General features: G+C 30.1%; 4 protein-coding genes and 1 long non-coding RNA gene across 5 annotated transcripts; all 5 read left to right on the forward strand.

Annotated features, from left to right (window-relative positions):
- LOC101495292 (uncharacterized) lies at nucleotides 1-1,369 on the forward strand. The gene is made up of 3 exons (XR_001143403.3): nucleotides 1-105; nucleotides 447-524; nucleotides 1,158-1,369. It is a non-coding gene; the product is annotated as an uncharacterized lncRNA (long non-coding RNA).
- Nucleotides 1,370-2,593: 1,224 nt separating this feature from the next.
- LOC101495509 (glycerol-3-phosphate acyltransferase 5) lies at nucleotides 2,594-4,577 on the forward strand. Its single transcript, XM_004490820.4, has 2 exons — nucleotides 2,594-3,265; nucleotides 3,526-4,577. Exons 1-2 carry the CDS (start codon nucleotides 2,702-2,704, stop codon nucleotides 4,441-4,443), a joined length of 1,482 nt encoding a protein of 493 aa, XP_004490877.1. The 5' UTR covers nucleotides 2,594-2,701; the 3' UTR covers nucleotides 4,444-4,577.
- A 1,517-nt stretch (nucleotides 4,578-6,094) lies between these two features.
- LOC101495837 (E3 ubiquitin-protein ligase RDUF2-like) lies at nucleotides 6,095-8,040 on the forward strand. The gene is made up of 2 exons (XM_004490821.4): nucleotides 6,095-6,509; nucleotides 6,739-8,040. Exons 1-2 carry the CDS (start codon nucleotides 6,361-6,363, stop codon nucleotides 7,793-7,795), a joined length of 1,206 nt encoding a protein of 401 aa, XP_004490878.1. The 5' UTR covers nucleotides 6,095-6,360; the 3' UTR covers nucleotides 7,796-8,040.
- Nucleotides 8,041-13,935: 5,895 nt separating this feature from the next.
- LOC101496383 (leghemoglobin-1-like) lies at nucleotides 13,936-15,148 on the forward strand. Its single transcript, XM_004490823.4, has 4 exons — nucleotides 13,936-14,086; nucleotides 14,205-14,316; nucleotides 14,622-14,729; nucleotides 14,917-15,148. The coding sequence occupies exons 1-4, from the start codon at nucleotides 13,992-13,994 to the stop codon at nucleotides 15,043-15,045; spliced, it is 444 nt and encodes a 147-aa protein (XP_004490880.1). The 5' UTR covers nucleotides 13,936-13,991; the 3' UTR covers nucleotides 15,046-15,148.
- A 4,839-nt stretch (nucleotides 15,149-19,987) lies between these two features.
- LOC101509042 (aspartic proteinase PCS1-like) lies at nucleotides 19,988-21,489 on the forward strand. The gene has a single exon (XM_012713062.3). It carries the CDS (start codon nucleotides 20,007-20,009, stop codon nucleotides 21,285-21,287), a length of 1,281 nt encoding a protein of 426 aa, XP_012568516.1. The 5' UTR covers nucleotides 19,988-20,006; the 3' UTR covers nucleotides 21,288-21,489.
- The last annotated feature ends 2,092 nt before the right edge of the window (nucleotides 21,490-23,581 follow it).

Here is a 23,581-nt window from a genome sequence, read left to right on the forward strand (position 1 = left end):
GCCTCCGCATCACTAGCGTCAATGGCTGAAAATTTTCAGCGTTCTGCAATTGAATTTGCTTGTTCTATGTAACACAACTCTTCCACCCACTTTCGTACCTTTCAGGTTTCCTCTTTTTTATATGTCTTCCACCATCTCATTATTATTTTATTCTAATTCTGCATATTCGTTGCGCCATAGATAACATAGACAAGATCATATTCGTTGGCACTGATATGCAGAAAGAACAGGCTATTTGTTGTATGTTGAATTTTCGCATGGTTTTATTGTATTGCTTTTTTATTTGTTTTGTGGGATATATTTTTCACCTTATGAGGAACTAGCATTTGGGGGATATCTATAATTTGTTGGCAATTATACAAGCAAAGTTTTCTTGCTCTGTGGGTGATCTTTTAGGTATCTAGATTTATCACCAATTTATGATCTTTAGCCTTTTTGTTTTGCAGATGTATTGATGGTAGCACGGGAGAATCCGGCTTTAGGTGTCGGTTTTGCTATTTCTGTTGCGCTTCTTGTTACGAGGGGTATTTTCCCATCTTTTGCACATACAAGTAACAAGTTTTCCTGCACCGTACTACTTAAGTTTTTCTTAAAATGTTCAATTAAGGAATTTTGCATCTTTAATTGTATATTGTTACAAGGGGCTATACTGTGGCAAAACTGGGGAAACTAATGCAGGATCAATGCTTGTTTCTTTTTATTTGTGTAATTTCATTACACTCCTTTCTCTTTTTGCTATTAGGTATGTCTTTGCTGTCACCACTAGAAATCAGCATAGTACGTCGTACTAAAACTCATTGATTTCATGATTTGACTCTTGGCAGTTTCCTTTTATTGTTGAACTTCTCACTTGCATTTGAATTTCCAACAATATATGAATTAAGGACAATGAACCACAACAAAGTATAACAATAAACAAATTCTTGAATAGTATCCACAATTAGTTTCACTTCACTAATAATCCATGTTAAACACAATAAACTATTTGTTGTGTGAAGCAGTCTTATTTTTATCCTCAATCCTCACATAAAATGCAATTCTATTTATCCCTGTTAATTGTTGTTATATGGACTGGTATGCAGTTTAAAAATGATAAAGTTAAAGTAAGTTTTGGTTGATAATTAATAACTTTTGTCTCTATGTGCACTGTTTTGCAGGTAGTCACAAATCTACTAAACAGTGAACATTGGTCTGAGACCAATAAAAATTTAACCTTTCTGATGTAATTAGGATTTGTTGGATTTGATGAAGATAATGGAGATGATGACATTGATAGCTATCATATTGAATAGTATTTGTTTTTATTTTATTAATTTGGTTGTATCATATACTTGATCATACTTAGTTTTTTTTTTGGATCATGCTTGAATTAATGCTTAGTTTTGATTTTTGAACATGATATAAATTGTGTCGGAGTATTGCAATAGTATTTCAATTAAAGACTAATGTGAAATATTTAAAAAATGTATTTATAATAATGTTTTCATATATTTTTAGTTGAACTTTTCATATAAATAAAGAATTAGAAGAAATTTGAAAATAATATTGAGGCAAAAATTACCTGGGGATTTTCGGGTGCAAAATTTCATATGGATTTACCTGCGGATTTTCATGCGCAAAATTTCATATGGATTTACCTGCGGATTTTCATGCGAACAATATTTGCAGGAATGGTGCTACAAATGTTTCTGCATGAAAAGTTGTAAGAAAATGCTTTAAGTTTACTAGTTGTTTGCTGCGGAATTCATCTACTTTTCCTGCGGATTTATCCGCAAGTATATTACCTGCGGATTTAAAAATCCTCAGGAAACAATTATCCACGAAGGTTTTACGTGGGGAATTAGTTCCGCCAATAAATCCGCAGGTAACGTGTGTTCCTGCGGATTTTTAGTTGAAATCCGCAGGAAAATCCGCAGGTAAAATGCTGATTTCTAGTAGTGGATTAGAATGGATTAGTTCACTCATTTTATTCTTTTTATGAATAGGTTTTTCTTTTCTTAAAAATTAACAATGATAAAAAGTTATTCCACATAAAAAAGCATAATGAAAAATTATTTTCAATGAACTCGAACAGTGAACTAAAAGAAACCAAATGAATTTTAAAAAGAGATTTCAGATTTAAATTTGAAAAACTCACTTAATAACTAATTTACCATATTCGTTTATAAAATAAAAATCAGCTTTCTTGGTACCATTAATATTTTCTTTTCTTATTATTGTACCAAGTTATATCCATATTGCAAATGTTACGTACACTACACTTAAAATATTTAAAATATTGGTAAGTAACCTAAATAAATACAAAAATTAGAAACACCAATTTTAGGTGTCCAAAAGCATCCAGCTACCATACTTTTCTTTTATCGTTGGTGTTAAGTAATCAGTCTTTGCCAATAATCTTTGCTTATAATCTTCTATTATTCACTAATATATCCACCAAAAAACATAGAGAGAAACAGAGGAAAAAAAAAAGAGGTGGTTGAAAAGCTGATAAACTGCCTTATAGTCCTAAGCAAAAGAGACAAAGTCAAATAAACCAAACTTCATTTCCTTAATCATATAATCTTATATAATACAACAAACAAACAAACCAAATATTTCATTCTAGTGAAACATTGAGAAACTATAAAATAAATTAGAACACACAAAATCATAACAAATCATCACTAACACAAAAACAGAACTAATCAATAGTCACCAAATGAACTCTGTTGTCTCTGAATTAGAAGGCACCCTTCTAAAAAATTTAGATGTATTTTCCTACTTCATGTTAGTAGCATTCGAAGCTTCAGGTTTGATTCGCTTCGTCGTGTTATTAACCCTATGGCCCGCGATTCGGTTCTTAGAAATTTTCGGCATGGAAGACATAAGTCTCAAAGTAATGATCTTTGTCTCAGTAGCTGGAATTCATAAATCTGAAATTGAATCAGTTTCAAGAGCTGTCTTGCCAAAATTCTACATGGATGATCTTGACATGGAAGCTTGGAAAGTGTTTAATTCATATGATAAAAGGGTTGTTGTAACAAAAATGCCAAGAGTAATGGTTAAGAGGTTTGTGAAAGAGCATTTACTTGCTGATGAAGTTATTGGGAGTGAATTAATTTTCAATAGGTTTGGTTTTGCTACAGGGTTCGTTCATTGTGACTCAATTACTTCAGTTTCTGAAAGTGTTGCTAAAGTTTTCAATAATGAAGTTATCACTTTAGGTATGACAAGGATTAATACAACTACATCAAGCAATCACTTGTTCTCCAAGCTTTGCAAGGTAACTAACTATAACTAATTATTTAACAAATTTTAATTTTGATTATAAGAATGCAAAAGCTTGATTTTGTGTCTAAAACATTCGTATTATAATTTTGTCTAAAATGTCATTTGGAAATTGATTAAGTTGTCCATTTGTCTGTCGAGTAACAAAATCTGAGTATTTCTTATTTAAATTTTACTTTCGAATAATTGAATGACATGTTATCTATGATATGTAACAAAGAGTGACATTTTTTATATTGTTGTTTAAACGTATAGGAACAAATCCAACCACCGTATAAAAAAAGCCAAAAGAACAACGACAACCAACTCGTGCGACCACACCCGGTGATCTTCCACGACGGGCGTCTGGTGAAGCGACCAACACCATCCACCTCCCTACTAATCATCTTGTGGATTCCAATAGGAATTTTACTAGCCATAATCCGATTAACCTTGGGAGCCATTTTACCCTTTTGGGCCATTCCACACTTATCAAGATTATTTGGTGGCAAAGTGATTGTGAAAGGTAAACCACCTCATCCACCCTCACATGGTAACTCAGGTGTCCTTTTCGTTTGCACTCACCGCACCCTCATGGACCCCGTCGTTCTTTCCTCCGTTCTCCACCGTAAAATCCCGGCAGTAACATACTCCATATCTCGATTATCAGAAATTCTCTCCCCTATTCCTACTGTGAGATTAACAAGGATGCGAAACGTGGATGCTGAGAGAATAAAACATGAGTTATCAAAAGGTGATTTAGTTGTTTGTCCAGAAGGAACAACGTGTCGTGAGCCTTTCCTTTTAAGATTCAGTGCTCTTTTTGCGGAACTAACGGATCGAATAGTACCGGTTGCTATGAACTATAGAGTAGGGTTTTTTCATGCAACGACTGCCAGGGGTTGGAAAGGTTTGGACCCGGTTTTTTTCTTCATGAACCCTAGACCGGTTTATGAGGTTACTTTCTTGAACCAGTTGCCGGTTGAAGCCACGTGTTCTTCGGGGAAGAGTCCACATGATGTGGCTAATTATGTGCAGAGAATATTGGCTGCAACGTTAGGGTTTGAATGTACCAACTTTACTCGAAAAGATAAGTATAGGGTTTTGGCCGGAAATGATGGCATTGTGTGTTGTACTTCATTGGCTGCTCGTGTAATGAAGGTGGTGAGCACATTCAAGCCTTGTTTACCATGATTATGAGTATTCAAATTAATAAGATTTTTTAATTGTTTTATATTGTTTGTATGTATGTGGGTGCCATTGTGCAAGCTTTGTGTATTTTAAGTTTGTAACATATATAGATTGTTTCTGTTTTTTTTTTTTTTTAATATTTTTTTTTTGGATTTTCATATTATTTGATTCTTTTGGAACTCTAATAAATTTCGTAGATTCAGTAATATAACCTAAATCAAAATTTTGTTGTTGTTAGAATACTTTGAACACACTTTCAGTCCATTGTTGCAATAGGCTCTAGCCCACAGTTTCTATAATGTTCTTTATTTGGGCCACATACATTGAATGCAACAATAAAAATATTGAAGTACTCACAAACTTAACCTTAGATAGTGTACATATACCGATTGGATAAATATACCAAGACAATTTTTTGATTTCTAAATATAAGATATTATATAATATAGTTATATAAGATTTTAATTGTTATAAAATTATAAAATTTTAAAATTTTGTTTTTCTTGTCTCTTAAATTTATTTTTCTACAACTTTAAATTCTCATAAATTTTTTTATCTGTATTCAAGGTACGCTTTGACACGTAATAAGCCAAACTTGCACCTAACATATTCAATGTAGGCTAGACATAGATCATTGCAAAGTCTAGCTTGATTTAATATATTTTACAACATTGTAAAACACTTAAATGCCAAATATATTTTACAACATTAATTATAGTTAAATACTTAAATCCCATATTTTTAATAGAGAAAAAAATACAACGTTGGCGTAAATTAATTTTACATTAACATCTAATAAGAATAAAAAATGTGATAGTTATTTTTAAAAAGAGTTTAATTACTATACACTGACAGTATAAAAAAAAATTATATTATCAATACATCATAACCGTTTATAATTGTGACTTTGGAAATATTTATGATTAAAGTAAAAAAATTTAAATGATCTGATAGTTGTGATTGAGTGACAGTGTAAAAAATCTTTATAATGTACTTGTATGTAAATTAAAACTTTTTACAAAAATAATTGTAAAATATGATTACATAACAAGATGATGAATTATAATTAAGCGATGATATAGAACTGTTTTACAACCATCAATGTATAACCATTGATTCGTAACATAGACCAAAAGTTAATATTTTTAGCTAATGTTACTTTACTTAATCATGACATAGTTTGGAGGGAGGAAAGTCCAAATTGTATCTTGCACATTATTTTCTTATAATTGTAATAAGACTTTAAAAATATTTTTTCTCAATTGTGTAAAAAATGATATATACTAATTTAAATAAATAATAATTAAAAAAAAGAAAGAAAAAACAGTCAACAAATTCTGTTACTTTATTCCCATAGCTAGTGTGGCCCTTGTTTCATTCCAGTGGTACAAACAAAAATTCTGTTTTACTATTATCATCATACCAGCCTGGAACTTCCGACCGACTTCACTTATGACAGTTTCAACGATCGCTTCATCATGTTTCAAAATTAAAACAAAACTCTTTATTTACAATTTGTTTCTTCATGTCGTTTTACTTATAAGAATGTGTCGTTTTGTTTATTGGACAATAATCCCTCCACGTGTCAAGCAAGAAACAACATTTAAGATATGTTACGCGTAGACAACCTTTGTTTTGTTGTTATTATCTTCCACAAGATACCATGAACATGAACCTGTCACCACCTTCATTTTCTCTTCCTTAGGATGTCCTAATTTGGACCTTCTCTCTCTCTCTCTCATCTCAAAGACAGAGAAATTATTCAGTTCATAGTTTTTCTAACCTCATATTGTAACAATATTCAATTTTGAAGCCTTTTACATTCGTAGTTTCCTAAACTTTCAAAAGTGGGGTTGCATTATTTTTTCTTCTTCTTTCTTTTGAGGTTCAAAAAGGGTATCAGTTAATTTGAATACGTAAATGTCTTCACATTGGTGTTACAGATGCAATAAATTTGTTACGGATGTATCGAGGCTAGGCATGCCAGTATGTCCTGATTGTGATAGTGGATTTGTTGAAGAGCTTGAACATTCAACACGTTATCTTCATACAGACGGTGGACGTCAAAGGTATAACTTCATAAAAATTATACCTATTTTGTGTATAAATCTCCTACGACAGTTGAACAGTGTAACTATTGTCTTGGTTGATATATCTTAGATATAAGAATCCCTATGAATGTTGCACCATGCAACTATGCATGCACGCAGATGTCATAGGGATTCAAATCAATTTTTATACATTAATATGTGTTTAAAGTATTTTAAAATATTATTTTAATAAAAGGAGATTTTACAGGAGGAGGTTCCCCATGGCGGCCGCCATGTACATGATCGGCAACCACAATAACAACCCTAATCAAACTTCTCGTCGGAGACATTGCAGAAACAATCTTAATGGAGGTGATCATCCCCCGTTTAACCCCATCATCATGCTCCGTAGCAGCGGATCCCCTGACGGGTCGAGTCGCGAGGGAGGAGAGGGTCACGGGTTTGAGCTTTTCTACGAAGATGGTGTTGGTTCCGGTCTTCGACCATTACCTCCAAGGATGTCGGAGTTTCTTCTTGGTTCTGGATTCGAAAGGGTGATCGAACAAATTTCTCATGTCGATTCCCATCGTAGTGGAAATGGGAGTCACGACCGGCAACAACTCCCAGCGTCAAAAGTCGCTGTGGAGTTATTACCGACGATTAAAATCGATGAAACACATATGGTTACTGAATCACATTGTGCTGTTTGCAAGGAACCTTTTGAGCATGGCATTTCTGCAATGGAAATGCCATGCAAACATATATACCACCGTGAATGCATTATTCCATGGCTTGAAATTCGCAATTCTTGTCCCGTTTGTCGCCATGAAATACCTTGTGAAGAATCACCACATAATAACAATAACAATAACATGTTCACTTTGAACGAGGAAGAGAATGTAGGGTTAACAGTTTGGAGGTTACCGGGTGGTGGGTTTGCAGTTGGAAGATTTTCTAGTGGATCAAGAAGAAATGGTGATGATAATGAGATTGAGAGAGAGGTTCCCATTGTTTACACAGAAGTGGATGATGCATTTAATAATGTTGGTGAACCAAGGAGGATTTCATGGTCATTGGCATCATCTAGAAGAAGGAGTAGTAGAGGTGGTGGATTTCGAAGAATGTTGAACAATTGGTTTGGATGTTTGGGAGGTGGTAGTGGTGGAGCTAGGAGTCAACGTTCAATTTCTACTACTAGAGATTTGTCTCTACCTATGTCTAATTTGAGGAGTATAAGTGGATCTCGCACCAATGGCTTGAATTCCTATCAACGTACACGCAGAACTTGGTCTATGGATGTAAATGGTGGAATGAGACCATGGTAAGGTAACTCTAACTTGGAATGATACAAAATTTGAAGCTTTGTTTATGGGTTTAGACAATGAAGGATAATGGAACTGTGAATGAAAAATACAATGTACTCTCTTTGGTTTTTAAATATAAGTAAAATTAAATCAATGAAAGTTGACAAACTTTTATTTATATTTAAGTCCAAAGTAGTAATATGTAAAATTTATGTGGAGAATTGTGTTTTCATCTTTAATAATGGTGTAATTAATTAGATATTGTGAAAGGAAACAAATATTTTTATGTCATCATCTTTATAAGTTGTTTGTGTATGTTTAAGGGAAAAACAAAAATACATTGGAGGTTAGGGATCACAATATAACTCGCATCCGCAGGTATTTATTAAAATCCGTTTGATTTGAGCGGAAAAAATTGCTTTGATTGAGTGCAGATGAGTGGAAATTTTTCTCGAAATTAAAATTTAAGAGTGGAGACGGGTTTGAGGTGGTGATATCCACCCTGCACCCAAATCTGCTCTGCAAATAATATTAATGTAATTTTTAAATTTTATATACATATAAAATATAATAATATTTTTTTAAATATGAAAAGATATGATTTTTATTAACAAATATGATTTTATTAAAAATATTTAATATTTTATTATATTAATTATAACATATATAATTTATATATATATATACACACACACACACGGAAGTTTTACAGAATTATTATGAGACTATGCGACTGGAAATTGATCCCTATGATCGAAGTTATATACTTTATAATGAACAGTACATTAGAAAACTTGAACATTAGAAGTATTTTTGAAAGTATTCTATTTAGATTCAAAAAAATAGATGAATTACCTGAAAGTATAAAAAAAATTCAATAATTAATAAAAATAGCTCAATGATTGAGAAATCACGCGTTATAATTCAATCTATCAATTTAACAAATTCTTCATTCACATAAACAAGGATATAAAAAGATGTTAATGTTACCAGAATAATAAAACAAATGAACGAATACAAGTATGGACGGGGATGAGGGCCTAAATTCTACATCCGTTATGAAACGAGAGCGGATGCGAATTTTACTCAATTAATCGGATGCGGATGTGGAAGAGGCAAAATTCACCCTCGCAATGCCCTGTTACCATCCCTATTGGAGGTGGATTTATAATCATCTGAATGTTTAAGTATTTTGTGTTTCAGAAATTGTATAATTTTATTGACTAAACTTTTATCTTATAAATTTGTATTGTCATCATAAAGCACGAGAAAATCAATAACAATATAAAAAGTATTATTATATTGACTCATGTAAAATTACATTTTGAGTCTTGATATAATATAATAAAATAATATAAGAAGTTAGAAAAACTTCATATCATAAGTGATAATTAATAGTAAATAACGCTTTCAAATTTGTAGGGTTTGTTCTCTTATCAAATTTCTACTAGACTTCTACAGCTATATTAAAAAGTTGAAGGATTTTAAAACAATTGTTTTATTAATTAATATTATCTTTTAAATAAAAAAATCGTTTATAAACTTTTATACTTTAAAAAAACACATTTAAAAAACAATAATTTCATTGTTTTTATATTTTTTTTTATAAATATTCAACATTCAGTATTATTAATAATAACAATCTAATATTTTTTAATTGTTATTTGGTAACACTTTTGATAAATAAGTGGACTGTGGGTATGGGATTGGAGAAGGGCTGAGTGATATTATTATGAAATTTGTTGGCACAAAGCTCCAGTGACATGGAAAAAAAGATTCCTTCGAATGGATTTGTGATAGAAACTTGACAATGGGAGGCTGCTAGCTTGAGTGCTATTTTTCTTCACAAATATGGGCTGCAATCAATGGTTGGATGCACTTTCATTCCTCACTCAACAATTTTGGTCATTTTTTAGTTGTTCGTTGCTCGGTTTGTGTTGCTCTACTCACTAGGGCCTACTTTCATTTCTCTGTCACTGGTTCGCTTGAAAAACTTGGCAATGTGGGTGGTGCTTTGATGCTCTTTGTTTTGTGGTGGTCGATCTGTAGTTTGTTGCCCTATCTTTTTTTTTTTGTTGAATTTGTTGGGTGGACTCACTCCCCAAGTTTAAATCACTAATTTTACTATTATTATTATTATTATTATTATTATTATTATTATTATTATTATTATTATTATTATTATTATTATTATTATTATTATTATTATTATTATTATTATTATTATTGTTCCTATTATTTGAGAAATAAAAGAAAAGAAAAATAAAGTGAGTTATTGGGCTTAACCCATGAAAAAGAAAAATAAAGTGATTTATTGGGCTTGGCCCATGAGAAAAAAATAGGATTTTGAAATCCCTACTCAAATAAAAGTGAACGGTGCCGAGAAGAAAAAAAAAAGGAAGAGAGCAGTGACGACAACCGAAAAGGTAAAGAAGAAAAGTAGGCTCCAATGGTAACATGTGTGTAACAAACTTGCTCAGTGTGGTTTACAATTTTAATATGTTATTTATACCTCGAAGTTTGTTTCTGCCAATTATTGTTGCTCTGCAGAATTGTATTTTCTATTTGGTCATTTATTTGCAAAGGTGGGGAAAAAATATTTTGCATTATTCATAAAGTTATATCTGATTTTTCCCTAACAAAGTGATATCAAAGCTCATTTGATTTGGTTTGTGCATTTAAATGAATGAGAAAAATAAATATCAGAATATGATTAAGCCAAACTCTTCTAATTACACACTTTGAAAAACTCTCATTGAAGATATATTATACAATAAAGATTTGTATGATCCTATTGAGAGTGACACTGCTAAATCCAAAGATAAATCTGACGCTGACTGAAAAAAGATGAATACGAAAGTAGTGGCCTTCATCAGACAATGGTTGGATCTTAGTGTATATCAACATGTTGAAACTGAAATAGATGCTAACAAAATGTTGGAGAAATTAAAAGAGTTGTATGAAAGAAAAAATATGCAAAATAAAGCATCCTTGAATCAGAAGTTGGTGAATATGAAATACAAAGACGAAAAAATGAGTATTTTCAAAATAGAGTGAATCGGTTGACAACGACATATATTAAATTAGATGATGAGTTGCAAGCGTTGTTATTGTTGAGTTCTTTGCCTAATAATTGAGAAATCCTTGTTGTGAAGTTGACCAATTCAACTCAAAATGGAAAGTTGAAAATGTCAATAGTCAATAGTCCTTGATTGATTCTTTTTCAAAGTCAGAAGCACTAGTTACAAAGTCACAGAGGAGAAGTCAAAATAGACACTTCCATATAAGTGATGACTCTGAAAGTTGTAGCATGTCAAAAAGCAAGTCAAGAATTAGAAAAAAAAAGTGATATGCTATAATTGTGGCAAAGCATGTCACATAAAAAGAAATTACAAATTCCTTAAAAGAGATCAATCAAGGGAATGAGATAAAGAAAAAAAGGAAGAAAAATGATAAAGATGCAGCAGCAATTGCATCTGTTAGTAATGTCTACATTGTTTGTAATGATAATTTCATAAATCTGACATATCAAGATTCAACTTGGATTATTGAATTGGGTGGCTCATATCATGTTACTCATAGGCGTGATTTCTTCTTATCTTACAATATTGGTGATTCTGACATGATAAAAATGGGTGATGAATCACTATATAAAATTATCGGTATGAGAGATGTTTGGGTTGAAACTGAGATTGGTTGCAAGCTTCAATTGAAGAATGTTAGACATGTTCTTGATATTCATCTCAATTTGATTTCTATGAAAGCATTGGATATTGAGGGTTATCACACTTACTTTGGGGGTGGTATATGTAAAATCACCAAATGGTCTATAATAGTTGCAAAGGGGAAAAGTTCTACTTTTCTCTATAAGATGTCTACGAAGTTATGCAAGGAAGAAGTGAATGCAATTGAAGACGCCTCTTCTGATTTATGGCATATGTACCTTGGTCACTTGAGCGTGAAATGACTCAACATACTTGCGAAGAAAAGTTTCCTTCCTATGAAAGGTATGTCTCTAAAAACTTGCACTAATTGTTTTGCTGGAAAACAACATAAAGTTTATTTTCATAATACTGATCCTTATATAAGGCAAAATAATCATGATTTAGTTGATACTGATATTTTTATGATGGATAGTATATCTCTTGGTGGTGCATCATATTTTGTTACGTTTATTGACGACCACTCTAGAAAAGTGTATACATTTCCTTTGAAATCTAAATACCAGATACTTAGAGTCTTCAAGCATTTTCAAGTAAGTGTTGAAAGGGAAAATGGAAGGAAATTTAAATGTATTCAATCAGATAACGGGGGTTAATACAGAGGTCCATTTGAAGAGTATTGTAAAGAACATAGAATCAGACTTGGGAAAATAGTTCCAAAGATAACTCAACATAATGGTGTTGCAGAGAGAATAAATCATACGATTAATGACACAATCAAATGTATGCTATCTCATGTAAAATTATCAAAAAAAAATTTGGGGTGAAGCAATGAAAACTTCAGTAGATTTGATCAATCTTTCTATTCCATTTTATGGTGGTGTTCCAAATAAAGCGTGGATAGTGAAATATGTCTATTACTGTCATTTGAGAGAGTTTGGCTACATATGTTTTGTTCACGTTCCAAGAGATGAGAGGTCTAAGTTTGATTGTAAATCCAAACTGTGCGTATTTGTAGGTTATGGTGGTGAAGAATTTGATTATAGATTGTGGAATCCGGTTGACATGAAAATTATCAGAAGTCGAGCTGTGATATTTCTTGAAGACCAAACTATTGAAGATTTTGATAAAGATGGTAAACATAAATCATATTCCATAAATCATATTTTATTTTTTTAAAGCCTATTACAACGCTTTTTTAAAGAGCGTTGTAAAAGACTTTCTTATTTTATTTTTTTAAAGCCTATTACAGCGCTTTTTTAAAGAGCGCTGTAAAAGACTTCCTTATTTTATTTTTTTTAAAGCCTATTACAACGCTTTTTTAGAAGCCTTTTAAAGCGCTTGTTCAAAAGCGCTGTAAAAGACCTCCTTATTTTATTATTTAAAAGTCTTTTACAACACTTTTCTAAAAAACGCTCTAATAGGTCCTTTAATTATGTGAAAGCGCAAGTCTTTTACAGCACTTTTTTTACAGCGCTTGTCAAAAAAGCGCTGTTGTATTCTCCGTTATTTTTAAAATAGGCTTAATTGCAGTTTTGGTCCCCTTATTTTAACTGAATCGCGAAAGTAGTCCCCCATTTTGTTTCTCCCCAGTTTTGGTCCCCCAAGCAGAATTTTGGTCCAAAACTTGATGAAATTTCAATTTTTTTGCATTTATTTAAGTCACACAATGCCTCAAGATCTCATTTGCAACAATTGTACCTGAAATATATGACCATAAATGGTGTAGTACGATTTAAAAAAATAAAATCTCATCAAGTTTTGGACTAAAATTCTGTTTGGGGGACCAAAACTGGGGAGAAACAAAATGGAGAGACTACTTTCGCGATTCAGCTAAAATAGGGGGACCAAAACTGCAATTAAGCCTTTAAAATATCATACAACAACACTTGTATTTAATAAGCGTTATAAAAGACGCGCTATAAAATGTCATTTTGGCGTAGTGAATAATAATAATAATAATAATAATAATAATAATAATAATAATAATAATAATGATAATGATTTTATTATTATTATTAAAGGAAGAAAAAGAAGAAGAAAAAAGGAATAAGGTGATTTTTTCTAACAATATTTAGTTTTGAATACTCCTTGTATTTCTTTGACTTTATTTTTCTAATATAATTTTGCCATTAAACAGAGGACTAAACAAATATTCACTATATATTGGAGGGAACAAAAACAATATTAATTAATCCTAAAATTATTTTTCTTGTGTGCAAACAATGGATGGATTCGTATCATTCGCAGCCAACATAATTGCTTAATTAACAAATACAAACCAAAGGGGAAAAAATTATATAAAATGTGTTTTGATTTTTTAACCTTTAATTAGTTAAAACTTTTTTGATTAATTTATTGAAAGGATTGTCTCTTAATAATGGTAATGGCCACCTCCACAAGCCAATAGATTCTCTAAAAAATAAATACAATAAAATTAAATCAAACTCTTTAACATGCCTCCTAGCTTTCTATATAAACAAGAAGTAAAATTGTTATATTGCAAGATACAAATAACAAAAGAAAGAAAGAAAAAAAAAAAAAAGAAGAGAAATATGGGTTTCAGTGAGAAACAAGAGGCTTTAGTGAATAGCTCATGGGAATCCTTCAAACAAAACATTCCTCAGTATAGTGTTTTGTTCTATACTTTGTAAGTTTTCTCTCAAAGTGTATTTTGTTTTGAGTTGTTTATTAAGTTTATTTAAATAAATAAAAAAGGGGTAGTTTAACAAAAATCATTTTGGTTGTTTTGATTAAATTAAAAATAGTATATTGGAGAAAGCACCTGCAGTAAAGGACCTCTTCTCTTTTCTAAAAGACACTGCTGGAATACAAGATAGTCCAAAACTCCAAGCTCATGCTGAAAAAGTTTTTGGATTGGTGAGTACAATCCACCGTTAATCAATTTTTAAATTTTTATTTATTATTTATTCAATGTCGATGCTACTCTTAAAATTAATAACAATATTTGGGAGATTGAAAAACAATAAAATTTACATTTAATAAGTTTATTTTATCTTTACTAGTATAGAATAATGGTTTGATTAAAATTAGAAGATGAATAAATATGGTTTGATAATATATATATATATAACCACATTGTAGTGTTAGAAATAAGACCATATATTATTAGTATTTTTCTTTAACATGAATTTCCAGTCATTAAAACATTTTGAATTGTATAGGTGCGGGATTCAGCTATTCAACTTCGTGCAAAAGGAGAAGTAGTTTTGGGAGATACTACATTGAGTGTTATTCACGTCCAGAAAGGAGTTATTGATCCTCATTTTGTGGTATGATAATATAATAAAATATTTTATTAAAGTCATTTTTTAACACAATCAATTTTATTTTATTAAAACATATTTATTATATCTGCATATAAAAAAATATTTATTATACCTAAATATGAAAATCAATATTTTTGAACAATACATTGAGTGTTTAACCACAAACAAAAAATAACATATTTTTTTAAAGGTTGTTAAAGAAGCATTGTTGAAGACAATAAAGGAAGCAACTGGAGACAAATGGAGCGAGGAATTGAATACTGCATGGGAAGTGGCGTATGATGAATTGGCAACCGCGATTAAGAAAGCAATGAATTAAAAATATAATTTGTTATAAATAAGTTCAATGAATAAAATTAATATCACTATATCTTGTTAAACAAGTTTCTACAATAAATGTTATATGAAATAATTAGTTAATATGATTTGTGTTATTTTTTACTGAAACTTATTATTTGTGTTCACACTACTAATTCTCTAGGTAAAAAATAATCACATCTTACATTGTATGAATGAAAATAATGATTATGATTACTAATTGAGCATCCTAGTTAGCTGATTTCAATTCATATAAATCATGTCAAAAATAATATCAAATCTTTATAAACAAACCATTGCCAAAATTGTATAAAGAAATTGAAAAAAAACAAATCTATAAAGAGATAACTAAAACAACTTCACAAACAATAGTTAGTTATTCGGTTGGGGAGAGAAGAGTTAGTTAGTTAGTTATATTTCAGTTAGTTAATCAACTATATCTAACAAAGTTGAAGACCATTATATAGTTAGTTATTTTTGAAGCACTAATTTCATATCACATTATCAAGTCACAATTTACAACAATTGAGTGTCAAATTGTTGAGATCAACCACCATGAATAACAACCAACCGTGGCGGTCCGGCCCTCGACCACCACCCAATTATCATCGCCGTCGTCGTTTTCCTCCTCGGCTACAACAACAATCACGAAACAACTATCGACCAACATCACCCTTTGTTCGTCATTGTCGTGCTCCTCCACTACAACAACGATCATCAAACAACTCTCAACAACTATCATCAAACAACTCTCCATCGTCGTCGTCGTCTTCGGTGCAACAATCGCCACCGCGCCCTCGTCCGAGGCAAATACAAAGGCAGTTAAGAATACCTACTTGGCCGGAAGAAGAGGTTAATGTTATATTAAAAATAGATTTGCCACCACAACCACAATCTTCTCCAAACTCTCCTATGCATGAACTAGATATAACATTGGACGTAACAATACCTACGTCGCCGCCAGAATCTCCTATGCCACCACAAGAATCACAATCGTCTTCTCGTGATACAATATTAAACTTAAGGATCTACTATAATTAAAATAATTGTATGTACTTCACTTAGAATCAAGAATTTGCATTGTATACATTTTTAAAGAATGTAATCAAGAAGAGTATTGATATTGATATTTTGTTACATAAAAAGGAAGTCTCTCTTGTCTATAACTTTATCTTATAAGTAATTTGGTAGAATTCATGAATATGTTCTTTGGATTATTTCTTGTGGGTGCTGTAGGATTATATATTAGATTTTTTTAGAAGTAATAGTTGTATCACCACCTATTTGACACCTTATCATTGATGGTGCGGTTGGCCGGCAACGGAGTTCCGGCGACTCTATGGTGGTAGGTCTCCTCTCACCGCCATTAATATTATTAAATTTTAAATAAGTAATTATTAAATTTTTTAAAAAATAAATAATAAATAAAATTATTTACATATTAATTTTTTGTGTGTGTTTAATTGGTGTTGTTATATATGGGAGTGTACATCAAAATTTATTATTATTATTTTTAATGAATAGAACTATATATGATATAGTCCTGTTTTTTGGATGCAAATATTTTTTTAAAGGAAAATCTTGTCGTTTTCTCAATAGCAATATTTATACATTTTAATATGTCCATGGCTACAATATCCTATTTGATAAGTGAAATCCTCCCTTTTGTTTAAGTTTCAATGTCCATTAAGCTATTAGGAGAATTCAATATTCAACCTCCAAACCACAATAATTGTTGGGACTGAAGGAGAAAGTATTAACAAGGCAAAATCAGGGAGGATGGGAAAATACTTTCAAATTTGAAAAAGTTAAAAACAAGTGTTTAATTTTCATTCATGGATTGTATAAAATATTTTACACAATCAACGTAGCATCGTGGATGGCAAGTGATTTTATAAATAATTATAATAAAATTAAATATTATTAATAGTTTAATAACTGTGATTAATTTACAGTATAAATTTTTTTATATTGACTATATATAAATTAAATTATTAACACATTCTTTTAAATTGTTTAATTTTTTTAACTTTATCAAAAAATAAGTAAATTAGATAAAAGGGTTCTTATTAATTAGTGGAGATTAGTTATTATATTTATAGCGTACTTTCTATCGTTCCATATCTGTAATGTAGAAGAAAGTATTGTGTTGGCACAAAGATTTTGACACATCTTTTAGCTATACACACAAGAATGATAAAAAGTAGAATAAGAAATAATAAAATAATATTTATTTGTGGTTGTGACCCTAGTATTTTTCTTGGAATTTTTTGCCATTATAACTTTTTTTTAAAAATCAAAATATCCCATTTTGAATTTTATATATCAAAATGTACTACTTTTTAATTTAAAATACCCCACTTTGAATAATAATAACAATATAATTACTTTTTGCAATTACACGAATCAATTTTTTTATATTAAATTAATGAGAAAATTAATCAATTTACCAAATCATATTTAATAAGAAAAATGAATTTTAGCAATTTATGATTAATCATTAATTTTACCATTAAATGAAAAAATTAGTCAATTGTACAATTTGATAAAAAATTGATTAATCGCAAATTGTCTAATTTGATAAGTATCAAATTAATTTTAACAAGTTGATTAATCATAAATTGCCATACTTTTTAATTATAATCATTTTTAATAATAATAATAATAATATTAATAATAACAATATAATTATTATTTATTATTATTAAATTATTATTATTATTTATTAATATATTATTTATTATTGTTTTTTATTAATTTATTTATTTATTATTAAATTATTATTATTATTTATTAATGTATTATTTAATATAATTATTTATTAATATATTAAATTTATATAATAACCATTGAAACAAGAAGAAAAAAATTACAAATCCTCTTGGGAGGTTCCATCCCCGCCAGCGACCTCCAACCAGATGAAATTTTTTTGGCTTTGAGCTAGTCACGTCCTGGGCCAGCGACCTCCTATTGGACTAAAAAAATAGGGTATTTTAGTATATAAAATTCAAAGTATGGTATTTTGGTTTTAAAAAAAAAAGATATAATAGTAAAAAATCGTTTTTCTTGTATCCTATATAATTAAAAAATATTTTATATTTCATTTTATTTTATTTTTGTGATTTAGCGATTTCTAAAGTAAATTCATACTCTTTTAATTACTTTCTCCCTATTAGTAGTCTCTTTTGAATCGGTGGTCACTTTTCTGATATTGGGTGAAATTCCAACAACTTCTTAATTACCCTTCACAACCTCTTGATTAAACTCTACAATCATTTGATTGTTCTCGTCAATAAACCCCTTAATCAAATATTATATCTATATAATAATATGTCGCAACATTATTGACACTTTCAAAGCTTTCTTATTTAATTATTGGTTTTTCGATAATGACAACATCATTATCTTACATTAATTATTAAGCGAGGTTTATTTTGCACAAATATATATCAACTCACAACTCGTTTAGGATTAACTTTTGTGAATAATTAGTTATATCCTAGATCCAATCACTCGTGTAACCAATTTTAGATTTTAATAAAGTATGAAGTTTCATACCATTTTTGTTGTTTAACTAAATAACTAATTGATAAGTCTTTAATTAAAATTAAAATTATAGACTTGTTATCGTGATAGAAATTATGATAATAAGGACAGTGAAGTCCTTAATCTATCTTAATCATTTTACAGGAGATTGACCATTAGAATAATCAATTTTATTGTTACCACGTTGCCTTTACTTTTTGACTAAATCATCAGTTTAATTAACTAAATCAATAATCTCTTCTAAATTTCTCTTTGTGAAATGTTCCCTCAGAGCGTCTCCAAATTTGTTCATGTGCTCCTATATATAATGTGAAGTACATGTTAGTTTAAAGAAAGTATAGTATAAATAATAAGAATTGATTGACAAATACTACAATCTAACTTGCACAACAACATCTTGCATATCCATAGGATCTTCAACATTTTTATGAAACTCTCAGACTTAGCATCATTGTCCTGAAATATTGTGACTTTGTATCTTTAACTTATAAAATTTTATGAACTAACATCAAGGTTTTAGATTGAGTTGATTCATAAATTTTTTCCCATCAACTTTTAGAATTTTATAATTCTATCAATATATAATTGATAATGTTCAACCAACCCTAAAACCTCATTGGGAACAATGCCAGCAAGATGATCCAATAATAATTAGTAGAAGCATCGCAATAAATTTTCACAAAGGTTGTATCATTGGTGTTAACATTGAGCTTCATAATATACTTGCCAAATATGAATATGTGCATAACGAAAACGATATAATAAATAAAAAAGACTAATATTTTTTAATACTAATCTAACAATAATTGAAAGAATAAAATTTTGAATATCTTTTAATATTATGTTTGGGAGCCATAGGTTAGTCTTTGAGCGAAATTATGAACTTTCAAGTAGTATTTATAGTTGTGAATTATAAAAAATGCATTGTTGAAAATCTTTGCGGTAATTTCAATTAGGAAATAAAATTATTTCAGTAGCACGAATGGTTTTGTACAAATTTTATTAAGAAATATTTTTCTTTATAGTAATCAATCACAATTTAATATTAGTATATATTGGTTGGATTTCTCCTTCAATGTTTCCTTTATGTAATATATTCTTGTTATTAATATTTGTTTGACTAAAAATTAAGAGTTAATATTTTATTAATTTATTATTATATTTTTTTCAAAAGCATCTAATTTTATTAAGGAAACATATAACTGAGTATTAAATTATAATCAGATATGATTCAACGTACTCCCTCGGATTTCCATATTCAGATTTTTTTTAATTCAGATTGTTTTAACCTTCACGTATCATTAATATTTTTATTTTATATGAAAATAGATTTGTAAAAAAAAAAGTATAAATACGAATAGGACCTCTACCAAGTTTCTCAAAGAAAAATACAAAGTTTCTCTCAAGTTCTCAACCATGGCACGTTCTCACACTATTCCTCTCCTTTTCCTTTCTCTTAAAATATTCCTCTTATTTCAATCATGTGATGGTTCCAATGTCTCTTCAACACAAACACAAAACTCCCTCATCATGCCTCTAAAAGTACAAACAGCATCTCTTCCACGTAAGCTCAATTTCCAACACGGTGTAGCATTAACGGTTTCACTAACCGTAGGTACACCCCCACAAAAAGTTACAATGGTTCTTGACACAGGAAGTGAACTATCATGGCTTCATTGCACCAAACTCCCTAACCTAAACTTTATTTTCAACCCCCACCTATCTACTTCATACACCCCCAACCCTTGCACCTCTCCTATCTGCACCACTAAAACCCGAGACCTAATAAATCCTGTTACATGTGACGCACATAAACTTTGTCATGTAATTGTCTCCTATGCTGACTCCTCCTCCTTGGAAGGTAACCTCGCCACCGACACGTTTTTCATCGGAGGCACCGCGCAACCCAGAATAGCATTCGGGTGTATGGACACCGATACTAGCACTAATCCAGAAGACTCAAAAACAACCGGATTAATGGGGATGGACCTCGGAGCACTCTCATTCATCAACCAAATGGGTTTGTCAAAATTCTCATATTGCATATCCGGAAAAGACTCTACCGGAGTTTTGATCCTCGGCGACGGCGCCAATTTCCCCCGTTTAGGTCGTCTTAGTTACACTCCTCTTGTTAAAATCACTACGCCATTACCTTCTTTCAATCGGTTTGCTTACACGGTTCAACTCGAGGGGATTAAAGTTTCGAATAAATTGTTGCCGCTTCCGAAATCAGTGTTTTTGCCTGACCATACCGGAGCAGGTCAAACTATGATGGATTCGGGTACCCAATTTACGTTCCTTCTTGGAACGGTTTACACTGCTTTGAAGAATGAATTTGCATTACAAACCAAAAACCTGTTAAAGCCATTAGGTGACCCAAGTTTTGTTTTCCAAGGAACAATGGATTTGTGTTTTCGAGTTCCAAGCGGGTCGAGAATACCGGTTTTGCCGACTGTGACGTTGGTGTTTAATGGGGCGGAGATGAGTGTGACTGGAGAGAGGTTGTTATATAAGGTGAATAATTCAGTTTATTGTTTCACTTTTGGGAATTCTGATTTGTTGGGGGCTGAGGCTTTTATAATTGGTAATCATCATCAACAGAATATGTGGATGGAGTATGATTTGGCTAACTCTAGGATTGGCTTCACTAACACAAACTGTGCCCTTGCTACTCAACAACTTGGCATACATTCTTAGACAATCTTTTATTTTTCCAACTACTTAGCTTGAGAATTATCTTTAGCCATTTATTTATCTTAGCTATATCATTAGGCATTTTCATGATAGTATTTTTTACTCATGGAATTGATGGCTAATGGTTATTAATTATTAGGAATGGGAATAGGCTATGTCGGACCTATGACTTGGTCTACTTATGATCTGACCTATTTAATAAAAAGGTGAGACTCAAGCTGTTTTTAAAGGCTATTTATTTAAATAAATCAAACTCAGATTTATAAAAAAGCCTATTAGGCCTGACAGACCGACCTATATATATTTTAGGTTTAATTACAGTTTTGGTCCCCTTATTTTAGCTGAATCGCAAAAGTACTCCTCCCATTTTGTTTCTCTCCAGTTTTGGTCCCCAAACAGAATTTTGGTCTAAAATTTGATAAAATTTCATTTTTTTAAGCCGCAACACTCCATTTATGATCATAGATTTCAGGTATAATTGTTGCACCACGAGATCTTAAGGCATTGTGTGACTTAAATAAACGTAAAAAAAAAAAATGAAACTTCATCAAGTTTTGGACCAAAATTATGTTTTGGGGATCAAAACTGGGGAGAAACAAAATAGGGGGACTACTTTTACAATTCAGCTAAAATAGGAGGACCAAAACTGCAATTAAGCCTATATTTTATTATTTATTAATAATATTATTTCCTATTTTAAAGTCTATCAATTAGACAATTATTTGGTATTCGTTTCATATTTGGTAGTGATTCTATATTGGGGAATCGTTCAATTCAAGAAAAAAATTTATTATTAGAAACCAAAAATCATTTTTTAGGGTTTAAATGGTGTTTGTTTCAGATTTTTTTTAAAAATATTTTGTTAGAAAAATTATTTTTTGTTTAATATATATAGATATGTAAAATATAACATTTAAATTTTTTAATTTTAATAAGGCTTTTAAACAAGCTTTCAGACCAGACCAGACTTTTAAAAAGGTCAAGCCATACCGGGAAAAAAAAAGTTTATGATAGACCGTAGGTCAGACTTAGGCCGAAAAAATTAATCGTAGGTCAGACTCAGACTTTTCAAAGCCTGATCTGACCTTTTCCCACTCTTAGTTATTACTTTGATAAGGATTTAATTTCTTTGAACAAATCAGTCCAATTTTAATATTCACCATTGACATAATAAGTTAATAATCAAATACAAAATTTTATATAAATTCAAAATATGTAACTATGTCATATAACTATCAATATTTACTTATATTTAAAAAAAAAAATTATTATAGTTCATATGAAATTCTTTAATAAAATGTCAAATAATTTTAACATTTTATAAAATTTGTAGAGTTAATTTGTTCTAAAAACTTTTAATTTGAAGGTTAGATTAACGAAATTCATCGTTTATATTAAGTTATTAAATGAAGTAACTCGTCACATAGTTACTTCTTAAGTTAACGGCTTATTGAGTTACTCCTAAAATTATTGGATTCTCACTCTAAATATATTTCTTTTCATTTAATATAAACAATTAATTAAGTATTAAAATTATACAAACTAATTTTAGTTAAAATGACTACCAAAATTTATGTTAACTATACACAAAAAAATATAATTTGAAGTGCATATATTTGATTCAAATCTCGTAAAAAGCATTCTAAGAAAATAAAGATACAACTAAGAAAAATTATCTTATGACTTATGACTAAAATCCCTTAAAAAAATAAAGACAAAGCCAAAAATCTTATATAACTATTACAGTAGTTTATAACCCTTTCTACTTATTATTTGGTTATCAGTTAGTTTTACTTCTGTAATCATTTGTGGTGTTTATTAAGGAAAATTGGGGTTTATTCATCGTGCTATATATAATCTCTTATTTGTTGGATACAGAGACATTAAAAAATGATATTCACTTTTCAATAAGGGTCGAAATACACCAAGTCGAACTAGTTTTGCAACGCATCAACTTGGAAAATTTTACTTTCTACCTTCATATTTATACTTATACCCCCACAAAATTTTTAAAATGTGAAAATACCCTTATTTTTTCCATTTTATTAGTTTTTTAGATAATAAAACGATTTTTGATAGGTAAAAGTTTTTCGGTAATTTTCAAAAAATTATTTAGAAGAATTCCGATACACATAATGTTTCCGAAATTTATTTTACAAGTTTTCCAGTACAAAAGGTATTTACTAGAAAACTCAAAAAAAGATTTTCGATACAAATGAAAAAATGTATATTACCAAAAAACTTTCTTCAAATATTCTGGTACATAAGGTTTTCCAGAAAAGACAAGTTTTTCGGTA

The sequence above is a fragment of the Cicer arietinum genome, chromosome 2 (assembly GCF_000331145.2).
Source record: "Cicer arietinum cultivar CDC Frontier isolate Library 1 chromosome 2, Cicar.CDCFrontier_v2.0, whole genome shotgun sequence".
In the NCBI taxonomy this organism is placed as follows: Eukaryota; Viridiplantae; Streptophyta; class Magnoliopsida; order Fabales; family Fabaceae; genus Cicer; species Cicer arietinum.